The sequence below is a fragment of the Schistocerca nitens genome, chromosome 2 (genome assembly GCF_023898315.1).
Source record: "Schistocerca nitens isolate TAMUIC-IGC-003100 chromosome 2, iqSchNite1.1, whole genome shotgun sequence".
In the NCBI taxonomy this organism is placed as follows: domain Eukaryota; kingdom Metazoa; phylum Arthropoda; class Insecta; order Orthoptera; family Acrididae; genus Schistocerca; species Schistocerca nitens.
Window position 1 is genome coordinate 615,380,938 of NC_064615.1, and position 25,233 is coordinate 615,406,170.

Genomic DNA, 25,233 nt, shown 5'->3' on the forward strand with positions numbered 1-25,233 from the left:
TCACTTAATCCTGTTCTTATGGTTCCAGCCGGGAAGTGGTTTTTTTCTGCATATGTGAATATATAGTCAATAGTGGTACATGTACGTGTAGTTTTGGTGATTCTTGTGGGAGAGCTTATAGTGGGCCGTAAATTATACGTTGAAAAAATGGTTGTGAGATTTTGTTTTACATTTGAGTTTTTCTGGAAATTTATCTTGAAGTCGCCACACACTATTAGCTTTTTCTTCTTGGCCTTAAGTCTGCAGAGTGCACTGTCTAGTTTCTGAAGGAAAATATGTATCACACGATACCACATTGCAATAACTGTTGCAAAACGTTTTGCTTCCCACACAGGCCGTGGTGTTCTCAGTGAGACTCAGATGCACACTAGCAGACCACACTGGACATTGGTTTCTTGCCACCCACTGACATTCCCAAATACCACTATAGCCACTCCAGCAACGAACAGTGAGTAAATCAGTTCTATGTTAATTTAGATTAAGATAATTTACATTTATGGATCAGTTTTCTGCATGCATAAGCACCTGACAATGAGCACAGCATGTTCAAATGCATCATAATGTGTTAAACATAAAAACAATACTCGATCTGCATCTCTCTGCCTTAGTTTGAACTGCACCGAGTAAGGAATGTTCACATACGTGATTCCTCTGTAGCTGGGTGCTACTAAAACTGTAACCATAGGCTTTAATCCCGCTGGAGTACTACATTTAAATTAATACTTTTTCCTCCATCTCTACTGTAACCAAATTTAAGTAAGAGATTCCTATGAAAACCTCAAGTTTGTACAGCACCAATGCGTAGGTTTTATATTGTTCATAGTATTATGGCTGTCCACATTTCTGCACAATTATTTCTTCCCTTTCTCTCCTTATGAGCAGGTCTTATGAAATAAAATTATATTATTATGAATAACAAGTAGTACAACAACTTGACAGTCCAATTACGCTTTTTAACACTAGTTTTTGTGCCTCATAAAACAGTTTCTGATGAGAATTAATTAATTGTCTTGGCAACAAGACATTTGCCCAAATCAAGACTTTCTCAGATAATAATCTACCTAATTCAGACTGCTCATTAATAAGTGCTTTCATAGGTCATACGAACAATTTATCATCAATTAATTTATTCTGGGAGATAACTGCCTTCACAGTAAGAATAATCTAATCTCATCACCTTTGTATTAAAAACTGATGCTCTCAAATCAGCACACACCCAGGCACTTATTATCAGTTTATCTGTTTCACAAGTGGTAAATTATCTCGTATGTAGTAGGTAATTCCCTGCAAAACTTGAACTTTGTTTTATCACAAGTCTTATCTCACAAAAGTGCATTAGAGTAATTTAGCACATGAACAATCAGAGCAAATTCACACGTGAGTTTTTGATGTATATTTTATCTTACAGCAAAATTATAATTGCTGATATACATCGTTATATATAGTGGTTGAGGGGTACACCTCTCTGCCTAATAAGTCTGTGCTTTGACATTTTCTCAAAGACAGCAATGCCTCACATAAAAATTGCATATCTTGCCTTTGCTCTTTTCATATATGGTTTAGTGAAGCAAACTGAGGTAATAAAGGAATTAGCTAATATATCCTATGTTTTGAGAAAGCAACATTCTGTTTTATAACAACTGAAATATATCAGTACTTTTATACAACCAGTAATTTTGTGCTTATATCCAATAATTTGGTAGTACTTTAGTAATGACTGTGTGTATTCCTTTGTCATTAGTTTTTGTCTGCTTTTCGAAAATAACTTCACAAGAAAGTTAATACAGTTTTGAAACAATAGTAACTTCTTTGGATTAATTATTTGCAATGTGTATCTCCTATCGTAATAAACTTGACATTAATTTCTTTCATAGGGTGCACCACGAATATACGTAACAGTCAACACACCTCTGGGTCCAATAAGAGGTCGTCAACTTAATACCACAACTGGCAACCCTGTTTATACCTTCAAAGGAATTCCATATGCTGAACCACCAGTTGGATCATTACGGTTTCAGGTGAGCAGAAATATTCTTTAAAATAGTTTAATATTTTATGTGTGTATAATGTAACACTATTATAAAGTTGTGCAACGGCACTATTATAGCAGGTTACAGTTTTTTTGCAAGAAGTAAGTTAAATAAATGTTAGTTTGCTAATATTCTTTATTTTCTTCTTTTCAAATGTATTTGATGTGTTACTTTAATGTATTCTCAATTAACTATGTTATAACAGAATACCCACAAATAAGTTTCTTATAACATAATGTGTGTGAGCTGTATTTATGTGAATGTGTATGTGAGTTGTCCACTTTAGAAGTAGGCCTTTTGGCTGAAAGCTCACTTGTTTAGCAGTCTTTTTGTTGTGTCTGTCTGTGACTCTGCATGGTGAGTACTAGTCTATCCTTTTTACTCACCAAGTGGCAGCAGAACACGCATGTAAAAAAGGCTACAATTATGCAAGCTTTTGAGGCCAATGGCTTCTTCTTCTGGCAGAAGGGGTGAAGGGGAAGAAAGAGAGGGGAAGCAAAATGGCTGGAAAGGTGTAGGAAAAGGAGTATATTTCGAAAAGTCACCCAAAATTGCAGGTCAGGTGAGATTCACTGGGCAGGATGAGAAGGAAAGACTTGTTGGGGACTGCACTGGACGAGATATAAAAATGTTAGAGCTTAAAGGTGGAAGACAGGTAATATGCAAGACAGAGATTACAGCTACAGCACAGTGCAGACTGAAAAACTAAATGCATTGTATGTAACAGATGTGTAAGTGGATAACAAAAAATAGACAGGTAAGAAAATGAATGATGTAGAAAATTAAAATACAGTGAAGAAAGCAGCAGTTGCTGCAAAGAAGTGCTAAGATTTAAGAAACTAGCATAAATTAAATCCAGGAGGGTGGCAAGAACCAATGATATGTTGTAGCACTAGTTCCCACCTGTGGATGTCTGAGAAAGTGGTCTCTGGGGGAAGAATTCAAATGGTGCATGTGGTGAAACAGGCACCTACATCACAACTGTCGTGTTGTAGAGCATGCTCTGAAACAGGATATGTTGTGCCGCCAGTATATGCCCTCTGCCTATGACCATTCATTCTAGCTCGGTGATAGTAGTCATGCCGACTTAAAAGGCTAAACAGTGATTACATAATGCTGACGTATGACGTGTCATTTCTCAGGTGGCTCTCTCACTGATAGTACACATTTTGCCAGTTACTGGGTTGGTGTAAGTGGTGGTAGGAGGATGAATAGATCAAGTCTTGCAGTGGGAATGGTCACAGGGGTAGGAGTAATAGGGTAGGGTGATGGGTGCAGACGGAGCATAGGGTGTGACAAAAACATTGTGGAGATTGGGAGGGGGGGGGGGGAGGTGAAAAGAAGCTATTCTAGGTGTGGTGAGCAGAATCGTAGACAGAATGGATCTCATTTCAAGGCTCCATTTTAGGAAGTCACGGCTCTGTCGAAGTAGCTGATTAATACGTTCCAGACCAGGATAATATGAGTAACAAGTGCCATGCTTCAAGGTTGTCTTTTGGAAGGATCAGCAGTACCAGGATTGGATGTGATGGCCCAGGAAATCTGCTTTTGAAATAGGCTGGTGGGGTAATTATGTCCAATGAAGGTGGATTACATAAAGAGATCTCATCTGGAAAAAAAGTTTAGCTCAAATGTGAAGACTGTATAGGAGGGAACGTTTGACATGGAAAGGGTGACAACTGTCAGAATATAAGTAGCGCTGTTTGTTAGTAGGTTTAATGTGGACATAAGTGTGTAGTTGGCCTTACATGAGAACGAGATCAGCATCAAGAAGAATGGCATGGTGTTCAGAACAGGACCACATGAAATTTAATTGGGAAAAGGTATTCAGAGAGTCCAGGAATTTTAACAGGTCAGCCTCACGTTAATTTCTTCCATCTCAGCATTTCTTTGCGGTAATTACTCCTTCTGCACTGTTTTAATTGTCTACATCTTTCGTTTTCTCACCTGTCTTTTTTTTCACCTTTTGTTATGAACAGTGCACAATGTTTTATCAGTAATCTCTGTCTTTCATATTACCCTGATTACCCTGTCTTCCACCTTTAAGCTCTAAGGTTTCCAAATCTCATCCAGTGCAGTCCCCAACAATCAGTCTTTCCTTCTCATCCCATAAGGTACATCTCCCCTGACCACTGGTTCTGGGTGACTTTTCCGACATCTACCACTTTTCCTAGACCTCTGCAGTATTTGCCTTCACCCCTGTGCCTTCCTCTTCATCTCTTTGGCTGGAAGAAGGATCCAATGCCTCCAAAAGCTTGTATAATTATAATCTTTTTTATGTGTGTGTTCTGCAGCCGCTTGGTGATCAGATTCTTTTACCTATCCAGTTATATTATATTGTCAAAAACTGATTGTTTTTCATTGTTATGTTAGTCCATCCTTTTTCTAATATTTCGTTGAATTGTCATATGAAAATTCTCAATTCCATGTTTGATTACATATTTGTTTCTATATATACATCTACTATTATATTTCATAAGCCAGTTTACAGTGTTTTGTCACGCCCATAATTTGCTATTATAATTACAAGTAGCTTGCAGGGAGAATTTCATTTTGTTAGCAACCATTTCATGTCAGTTCTCTATGACTTTAGCTTCATGGTCTTTTTATGAGATATATGTAGCAAAAAATAACTCTCCTAGTAACTTATTATCTCAGAATTTCGACAGTAAAGAATACCATGACACACAACACCCCATCTTGTAGTATCTGACCTCGGAGTTGGATGTGAATCTATGTGACACTTTTTCATATTAACTTATTATATCAACATTGATGTAATACACTCATCTACACCTCTTCTTTGGATGACCTCTGCTTCCTCTACCATTTCTACCTGCAATGAGTCCCAGAGTGAGGAAAAATACTCAACTATCGATGAAAAGAAGAATCTGTATGCTACCTGCTTGGTGTGTGGACACCTCTCCTATTTCCTGTAATTTGACTTAGTTGGTGATTCTACTATAAATTTCCCTGTAATTGTACTCCCGTATATTTAATAGATGTGACTGTTCATAGTGTCATCAAACAATAAATGTTTCTTCTTCCTATTATGTACAATGTACTAAAATGGTTGATGGTCAATCCTTGGAACAGGTGTTAATCCTCTGCAGGTCTTCTTGCATTTTACTATAATTATCTAGTATTGCGACTTCCCCATATGCAATGGCACCAAACACTACACAGTGTAGACAGAAACACTCTAAAAATCTTGTAAGCATATTGGAGGTTAGGAAACTTCCTGGCATATTAAGACTGTGTGCCAGACCGAGACCCGAACTCAGGACCTTTGCCTTTCGCGGGCAAGTGCTCTACCAACTGAGCTACCCAAGCACGACTCACGCCCCATGCCCACAGCTTCAATTCCGCGAGTACCTCGTCTCCTAATTCCCAAACTTCACAGAAGCTCTCCTGCGAACCTTGCGGAACTAGCACTCCTGGAAGAAAGGATATTGCGGAGACATGGCTTTTACCTCCTTTCCACAGATTTTTGAGCCTGTCATTCTTAGCTCTTCTTCCTTAGATCAGTGAGAACTGGTCACATCAAATGAATCATAAATCACTGAGAAATCATGGATTACAGACAATGTTAGCCCTAACAGCACTTTCACGTTTTCACTGAAAGTGATCAATCTTCACCTACATCTTGATAGGAGCAGTACTTATCCATCTACATGAGAAATATTACACTAACCCATGCAACCAACAGACAAAACCTAAGTACTCCTGCTATGCTCCTCCTGGCTATCAATCCATGAGAAACTCACTATTCCTGCAACTATCAATAAACCACTGAAATAAAAGAACCTTACAATAATAAAAACACACCTAATATTCATTTTTTTTTGCAGAAGCATGAAAGATAAAAACTAAAGCAACCATTGTGTACAAAACACATACTCTCATTGCTAATAACTACTTATGCTGCAACAATTAGAGCATTGTTTACTATTTATGATATTATTTCCAATGGTTATAAAATTCAAAATGAATCAGATAACAATTGCATGCTGAAGTGATCTGAAACTACAGGATGAAGTCTACTTATTTACTACAAATGGCCATAACATAAGCAAACAGAAATAAATTAGTAAACACTACAAAACAGATAAATATACAAGCATTAATTGTTTCTTCACAGAAGAGTCTAAGAAAAGTAGTATAGAAAATGCTGCATACTGACTGGGTACTACTGCTACATGTGGCTGCTATAATCTTGATAAATGAACACTGCTTTGCATGTAATGAAAATAGCGATGTTTTGCCTTTAGAATCAATAGTTAGGTTGCTTCTGTATTCAAAACTCCAAGGATATAATGTGCTTTATAATGGAATTTAAGACTTTTCATGTGAAAACTATGAAGATAGTTTATCAGAAAACTGCATTATATGAATATTCAGATCGTCAACTAAGACATTTCTTTTTGATCATCATTGTCTAAATATCTCTATGTTAGTTTATGTACCAGCCAAATCATAGTTATACCTACTCACTGACTGAATTTTCAGTTTGAAATATATAAATATAAATAGGGATGAAGAGTGTAATTGATTAATCTCATTATCCTTTTCATCTAGTACTTACAGATTACAAACTTTTCTTCTGAAGAATGTATTCTGCTAATAGTTTGCTTATATTTTATGGCATGTGGTAATACTACCATACACTATGTTATTATCGTGAGCATTATCAAGGAATGATAAAATAGAGGAATAGCAAATGTTTCTAGATGACGTGTTCAGTGCGTAGAAATTTGAGAAATTAAAGTAATTGAAGTAGTTAAGTTGGTGGAAGGGGGTACAGATGTGTGAAACTGAATAAAAACTTCAGTACACTGGAATAATTGTAATACTTAGAAATTTATTAATACTTTTCGTTTCAGTTGTAAATAAAAAATGAGATACAGAAACTAAACCTTCTCCGCATTTCTTTGAAAATCACTCTTTAAGTTATCTTTATTTGAAGAGAAACAGACAAAAGTATTAATTATATTTTTGAAGAAACAAACATTATCAAATACTTCACATAGTCAGTAATATGTTCTTGCAAAGATACTGAACTAGTGAAATAATCAGTGGAGGATTTTCTGACTGAATTAATAGGTACCTGATTACAATGTAAAGTAGCTGTACAGCTTACGACAACACATCTCTTTGTACATTTTTATAACTGTAGTTGGCTTTCCCTGCACATATTTGGTATCACTGTATACACAGAATGGTGAGAGGTTATTTATCCATCAATACTGCAATGCTTAGCAAAAATTCCCTAAAATTTGTCTGGTACACCAAATGCAAACAAAGTATACCTGACCTCTAAAAGTTATTAATAAATGTCTATCTAATAGGAATAACCATTACCAATTATTATAGATAGAAGAGAGTATTCTGAGTGTGATTTCAACATTTAGGCATTGATTTGTTCACCAAGGTCTACCCTAATGTTTTTAAAAATATTAAACTTTTGAAAGCGATAGTATAACACTCTTGTCATCAATAAATAGTACAGAGTGAGACTATTATTGGTAAGATTATTGTCAAAAAGTTTGCTTCTCTGCATACCTCTTGAAGCACCTAGCTTATTTGTTCTTCACTGAAATGAGAAACTTCCTAGCTTCCCCTCAACCTCCTAACATGGTTTCCTCTCATCCTGGAGTATGAGTTCCTGTAACCCCTTCTAACTTTCCACAGCCTGTTCCTCTTTCCTCCCTTACAAAGGTCGTGATTATTTCAAAAGCTATGAACTGATTTTCATCTTCTAAGTGTGTCCATTGGTAGTACAACAATTTTGCCTCCTGGAGGTTTGCCTGTCTCTTCATAATTTTACTATTTTCCCAAGTGAAATTTCATTTTGATGTATTTTTGTGTATTTTTGTATTGACATGTGTCCACTTATACATGATAATAAAACAATTTTTGTACGTTAAAAGTTCACTGACACATCATTTTCAGTGAATTAAACACTTGTATCTCAGGTGTGGTAACTAAATAATAATAAGGTTTTAGAAAAACTGTACAATTAGTAGTTGCATAACAATGTGATTGTAAATTTACCGTGATTTGCAGCCACCAGTACCTGTGTCTTCTTGGACAGAAGAAAAAGATGCTCTGCAAACACCAAACCGATGCATACAGATGGATGGTTTGGGAAACATAAAGGGAGATGAAGACTGTCTCTACCTGAATGTCTTTAGCCCAGAGGTAGATTCACAAGAGATTTTCTGATAATTGTAGTTACTGTCAACTTCAGAAGTAGAGCAAAATTTTAGTCTAATGGACTGTTCCAAATGTTGCAAATCTTTAAAGATAGAAATGAACTAACAGATGAAATAAATATGGAAACACAATATTTATGTACTCAATATTATGGTACATAAGAGAGTGCACAGAAAGAGAGATATATCCAGTTTTCTTCTGTTGTTCTTTCTTTCTCTAAAGTTTTATATAGTTACTAGTTCATTAGCACATTAACTGTATCTCACACCTAAATGCTGTTTCACAGTCAGTGATTTACTAAGTGAAAAATACTTTTTCAAGATAGTGGCATTTCACCTACCAGACAAAACATAAATCACATATGTTTCATGTTTTACTACCCTTCACTAAAATCCGTAGCATCTCAGCAAATATGATCTTAATTTGTAAACCATTTCACATACATATTTCATATGTGTCTACAAAACCTATAATATTATACGATACATATGATGAAATGCATAAAAGCTAAAAGAAAAGCACTACTGCCATAATAAATTCAATGGTTTTTATAATTTGCTGAAGTAAAGCTTGTGTCAGTGCAAAGTAGTATACTAAACATAAACACAGTTATACACTGGATTTTCATTTTCTTTTTTCTGATTGCTCTTCATTCACAATTCTGATATAGATGGATATTAAAAATAGAAGTACAGAGCCTAAACATTTAATAATGTGTGATTGTTATTAAATTGCAGTTACCATCTGATACAAGTGTCCCAAGACCAGTACTGGTGCTAATACATGTTGGCTGCTTCAGAACTGGTTATGCTCAGCAACGTTATTTAGATTATTATATTGATCATGGAATAGTGGTTGTATCCATACAGCATCGTCTTGGAGCTTTAGGTAAGAAAATTGACAATATAAGAAAAATCTTGACTGTTAAAAGTAATTATTTGCAATGCATCACATGCATTGAGCAGACACCAGTCTGCAGTTATTCACATTGTCCTTGTCACCTTTCTTATATGTTATTGTTACTTTTTCTTGAATTACTCCATCTTTAAGTGACCAGTTTACTATATCCAAAGGAGATTAATTATTTTTTCATTTATACACTTTATGAAATAATTTGATACTTCATCATCTTTTGTAGACTTCTTGGATTTTAATTTCTGAATTCTTTTTATGAGTTCTGTTTACATCACTGGTTCCAGCAAAATTAAGTGGGATGGTTGTCCAAGTGCTCTAGACTTCTTTGATCCTTGGTGACTTCTTTTCCCCTTTAAATTCTTGCAGCATCTATAAAATTGTTATGTACATTAGCAATTTCCATTCCATCTGTAACTATGCTGTTCTCACTTCTCATTTGCTTCTTAAAATTTGTATTATTTACATTGTTCTCTTCTGCCCACATCTTTTAGTGTCCATTATGCCCCATGCAATGTCACTTTTATGATATGAATTTGCTACGTCTCTCTTTCAGTGAGGCTTTTAGTTCTCTTATTATCTGCCTGTACATCTTCTGATGCTGTTCACAATTCTCCATATCACCTATTTGTCAGAGTCCCTTTATTGTAGTCCTGATTCATAATCCATTGCCTACTGTGATCTTTTTTTTTCTAAAAATAATAATAATAATAAGAAGAAGAAATAGGTGGTCTTGTGGAAGTCTGCATGAAAATGATGTATTAGTGCATTAAGAAACACATTACACCTCTCATTAGTGCCCTGTATTTGCTTTTTCCTGTCGAATCTTCTTTCCTCACTGTTATATTAAAATATTGGTGTTTTGTTGGTTGATAATCCTGAGTTCTCTATCGTATACTTTTATTCTTTTCTGACCTCTTGTTTTTATACCTATAAAATTTTAAATGAAGAAAACTTACTGAAAGAAGAATAGAAAACATTCATAGGAAAATTGACATGCAGACATAATTTCTGCACATGCACCCAGCAGGAGGCATACCTCCTGGAAAGATGTGCACTTCATTTTTCAGTTCAGTCCTTTTTGCTGATACATAATGTATGATCATTTCTCATAGGTCATGATCCACAAATATCCACTATTTATTTGTGTGCTGGAGAACTCTCAAGTTCATCTGCGTTCAAGTACTTTGTGCTCTGATACGTTATCTATGCTGTCTCAGTGACAATCCACAGCTGTATTGAAACAACCCTTTTGCATTCGCAGTAATTATAAGCAACAATAAACTCTATATTTAAATATGTTGACACATCATGCCATTTCCAGCTATAAACTCTACTACATGTCAATATTTGGATGCATCACCCCATTTTTTCCCATCAACAACAAGGTCATTACAGAGAGAGAGCAAATTCAGAGTAGGGAAGGATTGAAAAGAAAATTGGCCATGCTCTTTCAAAGGAACAATCCCAGTGTTCACTTTAAGTGATTTACAAAAAAATCACTAAAAACTGAAATCTGGATGGCAAGACACAAGTTTGAACTGACATCCTCCCAAATGCAAGTCCAGTGTGCTCACCACTGCATTGCCTCACTTGGTTCTTTCAACAGAAGATACTCAATATCTTAATAGTAAACACTTTAATCTCACATTCGGAGGCACAGTTGCAGTAGTTGGACAGCCTTCCTACAATTATGACCAGGTGTGCAGCTATTTACATATCCCATGATGATTGGGAAGTGGTTGTATTGTAGATGATTCCCGAGTAATGTAGATTTCCAACAAGTGATCATTAGAAATACTATTGGCCCATGATGGAGTACATCATATCAGAGACTCAGTGTGTTGAGTCAGTGATATAAATGTTTATTCAAACATGATGAGTATGTTCACACTCTTGCATATGTGCTAATCATCGACGACTCAACATACTGGCTTAACTTCAATCTTGTTTTCATTCACTGGCTGATTCACCTTCTGTGTTCTTGTGTATCTGATATTTGCAAATAAAATTTTGTTCAATAAGATAATTTGTGTTGGTGCTACTATTCCTTCATCTATTGCCTATTGCAAAGGGACAGAAGTTACCACACATATTAGGAACACACCTCAGTAGATTAGTGACAATGCTTTTGGAGCATATATGTCCTAAAGATCATTAAAGTATTCACATTTAAGATCATACTAACAATTTATGTTATGTTGCTAAAAATCATCTGTTTTATGTAACTGTTTGAAGAACAATACATCCATATTCAAGTTGTGCATTTTCTTCTTTTTTTCAAGAAGACACAACATCATACTCTTCATCCCCACCCAACTCATACTCTTGCTCTTCAAAAAATAGGAAAGAAAATACTGCACATCATACAATCTTCCTTCCCAATATCAACAACTCTAAACTAATAAAAATTGTACATTCATACAGCCTAATCATTTCTTACTTTTGCAGTTAATTTAAACTTTACTTGTATTCAAAATGCAATTTTTTGTCTGTTACAAACTACATACAATAGAGTATCTGCAAAGGAATTTTTGTTTTCAAAAGACACATCTTCTATTCTGTGCTGAATGATTACAGGGTTCATGAGCACAGGTGACTCTCTCCTTCCTGGAAATCTTGGAATGAAAGATCAGGTCCTTGCACTGAAGTGGATAAAGCAAAACATTAGAGCATTTGGTGGTAATCCAGATGAAGTTACTATTTCTGGTCAGAGTTCAGGAGGATCTGCAGTACATTACCACTTGCTGTCACCATTATCAAAAGGTATAGCAGTAAAATTAAGATTTGAAAATCATATAATATAATGTAATAGATTGTGGAGCAGCATACTGAGTCAACCAAACAGATAATTTATGACATGCACATCAACAATACCATCATTTCTTAAGATGCAAAAAAGCTTATGTTGTGTTACTCATTGCAATTACAGCCCCACTTCATGAGAAACTCAGAAAACTAATTTATTCAATCCTTTGACAGAAAATAATCTGAAGTATTCTAGGAGTTAAAAAGAAATAAGATTCAATTCTTATTTAAAAAGCTATAAGATATTTCCATTCTAAATGTGTTGAGAAGTGATGCTACATACCAAAACATCAACACAAGTCCAATAAACATGGGTCAAGAAATGCAATCATCCTATCTGAAATCTGAATCTTAATTCATAGGAGAAGATGAACATAATGTCCACTTATGATATTTTTCCATAGTGGTGTTCATTGTTAAATTCATCCATGACAATGCCTCCCTATATAGTTTTTACTTCTTTTAGCACTAGCAAATCGGAGATTTTGTGATGGCTTTCCACTTCAACATTTTTAAAGGGCAAAAAACTCTAGAACTGAAACGTAAGAATGCAAAGTGATTACAAATATAATTAATTTCCAGTTGAAATTGTATGAGATTGTACTGAACAACAAACATATTTAAAAGGAATTTTATCAGCCACAGAAATCTCAATTACCGCTGAAATATTGGTATTTCCAAGAAGATATTATTCACTGTATTATCTCATAATGTCGAACAATTTTCAGATGGAAAGTCCATACCCCTTCACTATGTGTCAAAATTAGTAATAATAAATTGTTTTTATACATAAACTTGTTTTGTAACTCCTGTAAGTTAGTATAAACTTCTCTGTTATATTTTTTCTCTGCTGTTTACTTTTTTACTCATGGGAAGATAGAAGACATTTACAGCATATTTCAGAAACAAATAAATGGCAGTAAATCCCATTACAGTATGATAATGAGGGATGTAAATGCAAAATAAAGTAAATATTAGGAATTTGAGTGAAATGCTTAAATGACCAGTGTCATATTAGTAAAAATATTGAACATTGCAGGAGCAAATCATTGTGACAGAAATTAACAAAGCCAAAAACATAATTTCATGTCATGCAAAGATCTTAAGTTGACATAATGTACTTATTTTCTCCTTTCTTTGTGTTCAATAAACAATTTTTGTATGCTCACAGGTCTTTTCAAACGAGCTATAGCACAGAGTGGATCTGCACTTAGTCCTTGGGCATTTACTACAAATGCTACTGACAGAACATTCCGTTATGCATCATATTTGGGATTTATTGGAGAGACCACTTCAGAACTTATGGAGTTTTTGATGACTGTTGATGCAAAGGAATTTGTCAAAGCAAGGGGGCCAGCTCTGGATCCAAAGGTAATGATTCCAGATTTGTCAAGTGTTGAGAGATTTAATATACAGAAGTTAACAGATTTATGATACTAATCTGAACAACCTACAATATATTTAACTGTAAAAGGATTTAAACACACCTTGTTTAAGAGTAGTCTGAATTAGCACAGTCTGTGTTTATTTTCCATGTATTTGTCCATCCAGACACTGTTAAAAAGATGGGCAGATATATATATATATATATATATATATATATATATATATATATATATATATATATATATTCTCTATTTTGTGAGAAAGTATGGTCCAAAACATACTGAATCAAATGACAGAGAATAATTTTTAAAAGATCTTCAGCCAACATGATTACAGGATAATTTATTAAAGAATATTATCTTATTTAATAGGAGAACCAATTAATGATTCACATTACCTTATTTTTAAAACTGAAAGTTACATTAGAAATGTCACTGGAGGTTCTCCTTAACTTATTCTGTCTCTACTACTCACTTTACACAAGATGATTCGATCACGCCCTCAACATGTTAATTCATTTATGAGGATCCTCTGACTAGCTTCTGACATGTTGACACTGGCTTACACCTTACTTCCACTTCACCTCTTCCACACTGTCCTGTAATCATTGTGAATACTGTATAAGATATATACTTCCTGAATTCCCAGCAAATGTTCAGTTGCAAAAGAAAACATAGGTTATGAATTTCTGTGTTTAGTTGCTACAGCTTAATTGTTTTTAATGGAGAAGTGCCACAGAATGAAAGGCAGAAAAATTACTTTTAAATGAAATTATAATGATGTGAAGTTCATTACAGTTCTCATGACTAGATTTGCAATTTTTCTTTCAATTTTGAATACTCAAATTTTTCTTTGTGAATGTAACTAAAACTAGATCACAACATATATTAGAGAAGGAGAATCTTTTTTTAGAGTGTTTGTAGATGAAGAAATAGTAAGGCAAGAAATGTATGAAAGAACCAGTTGTTCATAGGAACATTCCCAGTGCTCTTTTATGGAACTGAAAAAGATTGCATAGCAGTAGATTTACTGGACTGAACTTATAGTGTATGGAAAATACACCAATCATAAATATTTTCTAATGTTTTGACAAGTTTGTTAAAAGATCAAAATGAGCAGATGAGAACTGATATCTTAGTCCTTAACATATATTCCAAAAATTCTGTGGCCAGGCCCAGAGAAATGTGCAGAGGTGACTGTCCACAATGTCAGCATTGTGACATATGGTGCCATTGAGATGCAGTAGGGAAGGGAATGGAACCATGCAACACTTTCTAAGCTTCTGCCAGGGTTGCAGATACTGTTGCTCATTCAAGCAGCTCCTTAGTGAGTTTCATAAGACTGTATGGAACTGTTCCAGTGCTGCCACCAATGGAAAAATCTCTCAAGCCACGAGGGTTGAAGTCTGCTCATCAGCATTGCAATGCTGATGACCTCTCAGCTACAGACGCTGTCCCTTCATACCAAAGCACCGCAACACTTTTTCTTAATAAAATTTTGCATTTTAATAAAGTAAAACATCACTGATAAAAAAGTAAGCCACTAAGAATTATGTTTCCCTCAATTGTTACATGATAGTATAAGGAAAGAAGACTTCATGTTATCTCCATTTGGACACACCTCTGACTCAGGCATTTATATGAGATGTGCAACAAAATGATGAACAAGTCCCCTTTGAGCACAAAGTCATTTAGTGACATAAATATATGTAAGTTGATATTAATATTTGTGTACAGATGATTTGAATGAGTGAGGCCATAGAGATTTAAGTTCTGCAAATGTATTTGCAGCATAATGTGTAGGAGTAGATAATAAACAAATAAGCAATGGAGATGGTGAGTCACAAATAGGTACAACAAAAATTCTGTGCTGGATTTCCATTGCTTGAATTAAATAAATAAGTAAGATTTTCTTTCATTCCAGGACCGTAAAAATGCCCTTATCTGTGTTTGGGCTCCACATGTGGAGCCAGAAAATGAAGGTGCATTCCTGACTGAGCATCCAGCTAAACTAATATCAGAAAACCGCTATACGCATGTGCCATACTTAACAGGTGTAACAAGCTATGAATTGCTTATTAGGACACAAGGTATGAATATAGATTATACATATATTTATTCATAGAATGAGCAGATTTAACACTCAAGATAACACCTGCTTCAAAAATATGGATAAAATGAACTAACTATGTATTTTTTAAGAGTAGTTTGGAGTGAAAAGTGCACAATGGTACCATTACCACAATATTAAGTTTATACTGAGTACAGTAACAAAATAACTTCATTCAGCAGTAGATGCATGTTTCAGTTGACAGTATGATGATCACCAGATCAGTTATGACTATGTAAATTTTTTTAACCATGACGAATGCAATAAAAGTTGTTACTTATAGTATTATATTTGTATACAATGAAATGAAACTTTTCGTACTCTGTCTTTAAGCAACAGTAAATAGTTACATTCCACTATCTCATTTTATTCTGTAATGACGCTAAATCATTGCTCTCTTAGCTTTTCAAGCATTGGCCATCTATAAATTCTCCAAAATAATGCAAATACATAGTTTCTAATTCATCAACTTGAAAACTTATTTTTGTGTAGCTCATATATAATTGAAATAAATATATCCTTTATGAATAGGTGATTTATTCCTGTTGATAACTTTTTCTATAAGAAGATGATTATTTGATTCAATTGAGACATGAATTAACTCCAAAAAAGCACAACATAAGCTGTTTACCAAAATCTTTCTTGAACTTTATGAGCACTTGTGATAATAATGAAATAACAATTACTTATGTCAATTCTAATGGTCATTTGTCAGTTACAACTGATTTGGCTCTTGGTAGTGGCATTTTATTCACTGTCTTGTCCAATACATGTAGTTGTTCACTAAGGGTACAGGCAGTAGTTGGTCGTTAAGAGTGAAGTGACAATTTGTGAATGTTACAAACGGTTTACCTCAAAAAAAGTCACAAAGTTACACAAAATGATCAAAATTACTTAAGCATTGACTGCTTATGACTAAATAGTACACATTCAAATATCCAAAACTTTTCTTTCATATTATTTTGAACATTTTCTTGGAACTTGATTGAGTCAGTGATCAGCATACTGCATGAGAATTAAATTTGTGCTTACAAAAGAAAAGAGCAAATTTTTTCAACAGTATCTCAGAGAAGGGAAAAATTATGATTCTTTTTGTTGATGAGGCAGTCAAATGCTTTTCACAAGTGATGTACTTGTTAACATGTCTGTCAGTAGAAGATAAAAGTGTAAAGTATGCAATGGAATAACTGTTATATACTTTGTTCCCTGTTAAATACTTTGTTCTGTTTGATATTTAGTTGTAAATTGTTCCTCAACTCTCAATTATAAAGCATAAGTTCTAATTTGACATTAATCATATCTAACATTTACACTCTGTATGTCACTTTGCTGTGTGGGATGCAGGGTACTTTTTGTCTACTGTCACTTTCCCCCTTAACTGCTCCGTTGTGAATAGGTTGCAGTAAAAATGACTGCCAGTGTGACTCTGTGTGGGTTCAGATCTCTCTAAGTTTTTCTTAGTGGTCTTTTCATAAGATGTACACCAAAGAATGAAATATATTTGTAGATTTTTATAGGAATGTATGCTCTTGAAACTTTAACAATAAACCACAGTAAGATGCTGAATGTTTGCCTTGTAGCATCTTCCACTGGAGTCGATTGATCCTTTCTGGGACACATTTGTACTTACATCTGAATAACCCAAATTTGACTGATAAAACTTTCTTTGATGACTAGTTGGATCTATCACTCTGACTGACAAATAATCCCACAGAAAGAGAATCATTATGACCTTATTTTCAATATTATGCTACTGGCTTAGGCCTTCTGATAGATAGCTTTTGCAGTGACAGGGATAATAAATGGGGAAGAACAAATGTTACCCACAGCAGGAGCTGAGAGATTTGGGCCATTACTGAGATATGAGTATTTACACAAACAAAATTCACAAACATATCATCATTGTCTCTAGGCCGCAGTGCCACTGACTCCAGACAAAAGTGCCAAGAGACAGAAACAATTTGTCTATGTATTGTGTTTGTGTTTATGTACATGTGTCTTGTACTACAGGAGGAGAACATTGTCATATGCCTCAATATTTTAGTAGTCATCTTCATTGGGCCTGTCTACATCTCAATGCCACTTCTATGTCATGAGTAGCACTTTATCATTTCCATATTGTTGTTATTCCATTCTGGACTTTCCAACGTTTGAAAAAAATATTTGACCAGTGTAGAGGTAGTCATTATCATGTGATCAGGGCAGGGATTGCAAATGCAGGGGATGGACAGAAATATGATAACACCAAGGAAAATGTATGCCCCAACATAAATAAAGGTGCTAGCCAAACCCACAGGTTGCACTGCTGTATTTGACCACAGATGTGAGCTGTGCAGTGTCCTCAATATGTTGCAAGTATCATTGATGATCAGAATAGTGTTCTTCATAGTAACCAAAGAAACAGAAGCATTTGGTGTTACAAGAGACACCATTTTGAAGAATTATACCACACATACGAAAAGCAGAAAAACCTCTGCTAATTCACAATGTGGATGAATGTGTGTATTGAGTGACTGTGACACTCAGTCACTGAACAGGACTGTGATGAAGAAATAAGAGGACAAGGGCTCTAAAAGCTACAACAGAACTGAATGTTGCACTTGCAAACACTGTTAGCACTAAAACAAAATGAAGAGACCTCTGAAAGCAGCAATATGAGGGTGAAATGTAATGTGAAAACCACTCATCACTGATTAAAATGTCCAACCATAGGTAAATGTGGTGCCATGTTTATGTCCCAAGAGTGAAACAAGGTGACAGTGTGATGATGATTTGGGCAGCCATATAGTACTATTTCTTGTACTGTGTGGTCACTCTGTAACACTGTCACAGATTACATCAGCAGTTTTGCAGATCAGCTCCATCTCATGGTTCAATGTTTGTTCCCCAATGGTTATGCTGTGTTTTAAGGTGGCAGGGCCCCTGTTCACACAGCATGCACCACCCAGGACCAGTTTTGTGATACAAGGATGAAGTGTCTTCAGGTCTCCCCCAGCCACTATAGTCACCAGATCTCAGTATTATTTAGCCTTTTGTGGCTGCTTTTGAGGGAAGGTTGGGCGATCACTATCCACTATTTTGCAGGAAAATTGGTATACAATTTCCTTGAAAATTGTATGGGACCAGTATTTATCCATTCTGAGACGACTGGAAGACTTTTAAACGCCAACAGTTGCCTACAATGTATTAGGCATGGTAGTGTGTTGTGCTTTTGGTAATTCTCTATTGTTGTCCACCCCCTCCATAAAAGGGACAACAGGAATTTAGGTAATACAAAATAATATCAATATTATTGTGAGTGAATGAGACCTCAGAAGTGATGAAAAAATTTAACTAGTAATACATGATCTATATGTCTGATGAAGACTTGGAGCAGTATGCATTCAAAAAATTAAATAAAAAATATAACGATAAATGTAAATGGTAAAATACAACAAAGTGTTGAAAACAACTGTGGATAATATGTTACAACATACACAGGGTGTTACCATTGCTGTAAGGTATTCTCTGCCATGATCTTGACAGCTTTACAGAGTACGGATGTAAATATGGAGGAAGATCGAGATATAAAAGCAGTTAATGTAACTGGCATGAACTTTTTATAACAGAAGATAATCTGTTAATGTTTTGATTCGCTATGCTTAAAAGCAGTAAATATAATAGTAAATTAAAGAGGAATTGTACTAAAAAATACAATTGCAATAAAAAAACAATGAAGATGTCCACTGTCATGTGTAGCAAATGAGCTGGTGGACAGAGAAAATCAGAGACACAGCATGTGTGAGAGCAAATAAAGGAATTTTTGATCATAACAAATGAGCTACCACACCAACAGTGTATCTGTTTGATGCAGTAACTTCTAACTGTTAAAGGACTGTAATAAGTAACTTTAGAAGGATGCAGCAGGAAACAATACATGATTAAAACAAAAATTTCAGAGAAAAATTTCTGTCCAATTTAGTAGATCAACAACAGAGAACCGAATTTTACAAATTATTAACAGGCAAAACAATATTTTGTATAGTGTAGTGGCTATACTTTCACAGTTTTGTAATGACCAAAATTTATTATGAAACGTAACTCATCAGTATTTGAGTATAGTATAATGTTTTATGACAGGTGTCTTTTTTTGACAGTGGTGCCACCTATTTGCATTTTATTTAATGTATCACTGACGGCAAACTTGTATGCACCTCTCTATAAAAATACTAAAAAAAAAAAATAATGAAAACAGCCTGCAGCTAACAGTTACAACCTGTCTCAAGTAAAATTATTTTTCTAATAGTACTGTTCCATTCAGACCATTCTCTGTATAACCTTAGCACTGCCTCCTGCCCTTGTCATTGATACTTCTGCCTGTTCCAAGTAGGAACATTCTCACACACTTAAAAAAGCCAACAAATTATCTTCAAAACAAGAGAGGAATGTTATTTTCTTTTTATACTGAAGTCTTGTACAGAAATGAAACATTATACGTAAAATGTCATATTCAGAGTAATGATATCTGCTAATATATTCAGTGGCTACACAAACTAAATTTTTACTTCCAGCTGACGGGCTATTTGCAACTGAAGAAGGAGCAAAGAATTTGAATGACAACTTTGATCTCTACATTGCTGACGAACTTCGCTTCTCAAGTGAAGAACAACAGCTGAAAGTAGCAGAAGAGGTCCGACAGTTTTACTATGGAGACAATGAGATCACTCCAGCAATGAATGACTCAACTGCAACTGTAAGAGCCAATCTTTAAAATTTGGGTTTAAGGAGATGAAAATTTCCTTTCATTACTCTACTGAGAAGAAGGTACTAAACAGGTGCTAGGAAGATTAGGAACTGAATTGTGAAATTCACAGCTGTTTTGCTTTTTTTATTGAAGACAAATGATTTTGGTCCAACATCAAACTGTCTTCAAATATCCTGCACCACTTGTTTCTTGTTTTCTCCTGCACATGCTTGCTTCTGTTGCACCACACACAAAGATGGTCTAATGTTGTACAAAAATTGGCTGTCTTCAATAAAAAATATTAGTACAACTGTGTGTTTTGCAATTCAGTGCTTAATATTTTCACTGAAAATTTTTCCTATCACATATTTATGGAGGGCGTGTATGTACAGACAACTCTAGCCAGCAAAATTGTACTTCTTTCTGTAAGTGTCATGAAAACAGCAAATCTTTATGTTTTTGGATGTTTACAATACATGCTGTATGAACTTCCTCAGAGGAAGGTCACCGAATGCACAACTGCTTTGTAAGATGTTTCGAGATTTCTGCTAGTAATTTCCTAATTAGTGTTCACCAGTAATTGGCTAACAATGATTCACTCCACTTTCGCTGGTATCTCATTTCCATGTCTGAAATTTGCTGATAGAAACATTCTCAATGCTGATCAGTTACAGTACCACAGCTGTCAGGGAAGAAGTCCCACTGATAATCTAGGAAATCTAAATTTAAAAACATGTAGCACCCTGATCTATTGCAGTAATGCAGAAGATTTGCAACAATATCCTTACAGCTTTCTGCCCTCTTATTTCCTAGAAAGTTTGTTGCACTTGAACAAGGACATCCCAAGCAAACTTTTCATCGCCTGTAAGGATGGTGCTTAAATGCTCATCCTTCCACTGAAGTCACACCATTTGTGAACTTCCTACTCCATACATAGACTTGCTGCTGTGACAAACACATATCACCATACTGAACCTTCATTCGTTGATGAATTTCAATAGGTTTGATACCTTCACTACACAAAAACCGAATAACAGAATGCTGTTCTCACCTGGTGCAAATCGCAAGTGGGGAGGCCATCTTCATACTGATATTGCGACGGTATGTGTGCTTCTGTACTATGCTGCCACCTACAGGCCATTCTGCACACTGTTTGTAGCTTGCTTACCAACTTACAAGATAACAGCACGAAATTTCGATTTGTTATAACAAATTTAAGGTTTTCATTTGACTCACCCTCGTACATGAGGAGTCTAGGTCTTGTCCTGGTCCCTGATTTCACAGCCAAAGCACACTCTGAATGCCTTCCTAATCCATGGCATTATTGTCCTTCAATGTAGCCTGTCTGCAAATGTAGCAAAAATTGTCAGCATTGTTTATACATTTGTGAGGCATATTGAGTCACAGGAATTACAATCAGCACTCACACTAATTACACTTTAGCAACATGTTCTCCCAGCACAGAAACAGAAAACAGCTTGTAACAGACTGAAACTATGCTCAAATGAAACATACTCCAGTCCTCCCTCTCCCCTGCCCCTTATTGCCACTAGACTGGGCTGAAAATAGTGACAAAACACACACAGCTATCATTTCCTAAACTTCATCAGTCTATCAAGCATTAGTGGGTTTGAAGATCATTTGGGAAGGATTGACAACAAATGCTAACAAAACATAATGAAATGCACCCCTTTTAACTTGGAAATGAGAGCTAGTTCATGTTTTTCACTATTGTTTTCATTATTATGTAGTCTATATAGTTAACGAACAATTATTTCATCCCAGTTATGTTTCCACTATTAGCTAATGTATAAGTGAAGCTGAAATTAGGTGTGAGAGAAGAGCAGATCATTTCACTGACGAATCTGCATCTAATGAAATATACTATGGCATTACTGAAATAGTCTATGGTGGGAGGGTGCATTCACAAGGACAGGAAGGAAGGTTTTGGAAGCATCTGCAGAACTATGCTACTTCATCATTTGATGAGATTCAAAGTATCACTTTGGAATGGATGGCAATGATTTTGAGTGCAAGGTGGCAATGATTTTGATTTATGGCAGAGATATCAGATAATTTTTTCAGTCTGTTGTACAGCTGGGTAATGAGAGGGGTGGTTTTTTCTGATTGATTAATAAGTGGCTGACCTACATGAGTAAAAGTGTCTGAAACAAGACACCTACTTGTAGACATATCGTACATGATAATATCCATTCTGAATGTGATCATATTCTAACAAAACAGTAGTGTAACCAAAGCTTTGTTTTACTTTGTTGGGTTGGGTTGGGTTGGGTTAAGAGACTAAACAGTGAGGTCATCCGTCTCATTGGATTAGGGAAGGATGGGGAAGGAAGTTGGCCATCCCCTTTCAAAGGAACCATCCTGGCATCTGCCTGGAGCGATTTAGAAAAATCACGGAAAACCTAAATCAAGACGTCCAGACGCGGGATTGAAATGTCATCCTCCTGAAGGGGAGTCGAGTGTGCTAACCACTGCGCCACCTTACTCATTTTTACTTTGTGTTGCTGTATATATATTATTTTGAGAGTTCTTGTTCTGTATACAACTAAACACGATACTATGAACAGTCTAGAAGACAAATGAATAGTAATGACTTATTTTTAATACTAGAATACGTTTCTTACAGTTCTGAGATCATATATATGAGACATCAAATCAAATTTATTCTGTCAGAATCCATTACAGACCACAATATCTATGAGTGAAATAATACAAAAACATTCACAATAACATTTCAAAGTTTTTCAGTGAATTACAGAAAGGAAAATGTTTTCAGGATGAATTTTTATGAAGTGTATTTCTTCCACACAATCACAGTGTTGGCCTATTAGGTTAATCTCAAGTAACAGCTTACAACAAATTGTATCAATGCATGTTGTAGCTTCTAAAATGACACTGTCTTGATTACTATAGTCATTGACTCATTATTGTGCTGTTCATGTTCACTTCAACACATAATGGTACATAAAAGTTAAATTTTTTACAGATGATATCAGACGTCCTTATTGTGGAAGGAATAGACACCACTGTGCGGAACATGAGTAGAGATTCTTCAGAACCTGTTTACTATTATCAGTTTTCATTCAATGGACCACTCAATACGTTTCCTGATTTCCCAGGTAATTGTTTTACATTCATATAAATAATGATCAACCATCAATTCATTCTTTTTCAATTTAGCATCTGTAATTTTACTTCCATAAAACAATCACTAATTATGTCATCTAACTTTCACAGGAGCTAGCCATGGAGATGACAGGAGATACATGTGGTATTATGAATCTCTTGAAACATGTTCACCAGGATATCTAACTGCAGTGCAGCTGCTACAGATGTGGACAAATTTTATCAAATACAGGTAAAGAAATTCATTCTATTCCATCTATTGCTTCAGATGTTCTGATGATCCAGTGATGATTGAGAACATTTGTTTTTGTCATATAGGTGTCTAATAGACTACCATAAGCTGTAAAGAATTGTGAGGATCCTACTAGTTAATATTAATTAGGTAACTTTTTTTCAGAGGGATCATCATTGTAAGCATCATTGAGTGGCAAGAGCCTTATTGTGAAGAAACTTGATCTAGAAGTCTCTTCCATTTCTAAATGAGCTCAATGTTTGCCCATTTAATGTTGATATTCATCACAGCCATATTCTCCCACATATTCTCTCATTATGTAATTCTGCATCTCCAACTTCCTTTCATTCTGTCTACTGTCCTGCAGAAAACTATTCCAGGAAGTCTGTTCCCGTTCATTGTTGCTACATGGCCAGGCTGGTTCAGTCTTCTCTTCTTTAGCACTACAAGATGTTACTGTGTTTGTGCAGCTCTTGTAATTCTTTTTCTGTTTTCATCACATACAAGTCCAAAAATTATACTTAGCTATTTTCCTTCCAATATTAACAGTTCCTCTTCATCTTTGTTTGTTAATATTAACGTTTCACGTCTGTACCACGATACTTCTATAGCATACAATTGATGTAAGTGAACTTTTAAGTTAGTATTAAGTGTGTTTCTCTTTCAGATATTGACAAAATTTAGGTGTTTATAAGCATTGTTTGGTGGGAATCTGTTCTATTGCTGTTACTTATACAACATTCTAAGTAACTGAGGCACTCTTCTGTCTTGAAAGTGTATTCATCAACATCCAAACATGCATCACTTCAGATTTTCTTACTTATAACCAGATATTCTGTCCTTTCCAGTGACAGATAACCCTGTTTTCTCAGCAGTTTTGTAATAATTTTGTATAATTCTGATTACTTCTGTTTTGGAACTACTCATTAATGCAACAACATCTCCATAGGCAAATCTAGTAATGAGCAACCCTTGCAGTTGAATCCCTTGTTTATTAGTTTTAGTAAATCTCCTATCAATCTTCTCTAAGATGAGATTGAATAAAATAGGTGAGATGGATGTCCCAATGTCTCAGTCCAATGTACACTTTTTTAAGGGGATACAGGATTCCTAAAAATTTCCACATCAGTGTTGCAAAATTTAATGTTCTACGTTATTTTCATTCTGTGGTAGGCAAACTGCATTAATATATTAAGAATCATTAGATTTTCTAGAGTGTCTATAATTTCGAATTATCTCCTTTCAGTGATCCTTCTCCCTACACTGGTGGAAAAGTTACTGTAGACTGGAATGCATATAAGCCAGACAACCCTAATTATCTAGAAGTTGGCTGCACAATTCAACCTGGTACATCACCTAACAAGGATCGCATGGATTTTTGGCACAGTGTTATGCCATAGACTAGGCCCAGTAAAGCATGGAAGTTATTACTATGTGTTCAACATTTTGTTACAAGAACTATTAATAAACAAAGTATGTAAGAGCAATGGAGAATAAATAAAGAAATGATGCACAATAAATACTGGAATTATTATGTCTTTGCTATTTCCATCATCTTAAATCTATAAATATTTTATTTACTTTGTGATGTAAGGGGGGTAATTAAGTAGGCAATGAGTTTTGATATTGACCTACAAACATAATGAAATATTTCTGTGTTGAAATGAAGT

General features: G+C 35.0%; 1 protein-coding gene and 1 long non-coding RNA gene across 2 annotated transcripts in view; one reads left to right on the forward strand and one right to left on the reverse strand.

Moving 5' to 3' along the window:
• Positions 1-21,573, reverse strand: part of LOC126236711 (uncharacterized) — a 39,051-nt gene extending 17,478 nt beyond the window's left edge. The window contains exons 1-2 of the long non-coding RNA XR_007544973.1: positions 21,421-21,573; positions 13,827-13,950 (exon numbers count right to left, since the gene is read on the reverse strand). This is a non-coding gene — a long non-coding RNA (uncharacterized LOC126236711). The remainder of the gene's footprint in view (positions 1-13,826; positions 13,951-21,420) is intronic.
• On the forward strand, positions 1,435-25,083 carry LOC126236706 (esterase FE4-like). The gene is made up of 11 exons (XM_049946229.1): positions 1,435-1,577; positions 1,875-2,018; positions 8,097-8,231; positions 8,984-9,134; positions 11,739-11,924; positions 13,138-13,337; positions 15,276-15,441; positions 20,012-20,193; positions 23,192-23,324; positions 23,443-23,563; positions 24,810-25,083. Exons 1-11 carry the CDS (start codon positions 1,509-1,511, stop codon positions 24,961-24,963), a joined length of 1,641 nt encoding a protein of 546 aa, XP_049802186.1. The 5' UTR covers positions 1,435-1,508; the 3' UTR covers positions 24,964-25,083.
• Positions 25,084-25,233: the final 150 nt, after the last annotated feature.

Excerpts from the sequence above, each read along its gene's own strand:
- LOC126236706 (XM_049946229.1), top strand. The coding sequence starts at position 1,509 with ATGCCTCACATAAAAATTGCATATCTTGCCTTTGCTCTTTTCATATAT. Across the intron at positions 9,135-11,738 it reads GCATCGTCTTGGAGCTTTAG|GGTTCATGAGCACAGGTGAC; the intron begins GTAAGAAAATTG and ends GAATGATTACAG. Across the intron at positions 23,564-24,809 it reads ACAAATTTTATCAAATACAG|TGATCCTTCTCCCTACACTG; the intron begins GTAAAGAAATTC and ends ATCTCCTTTCAG.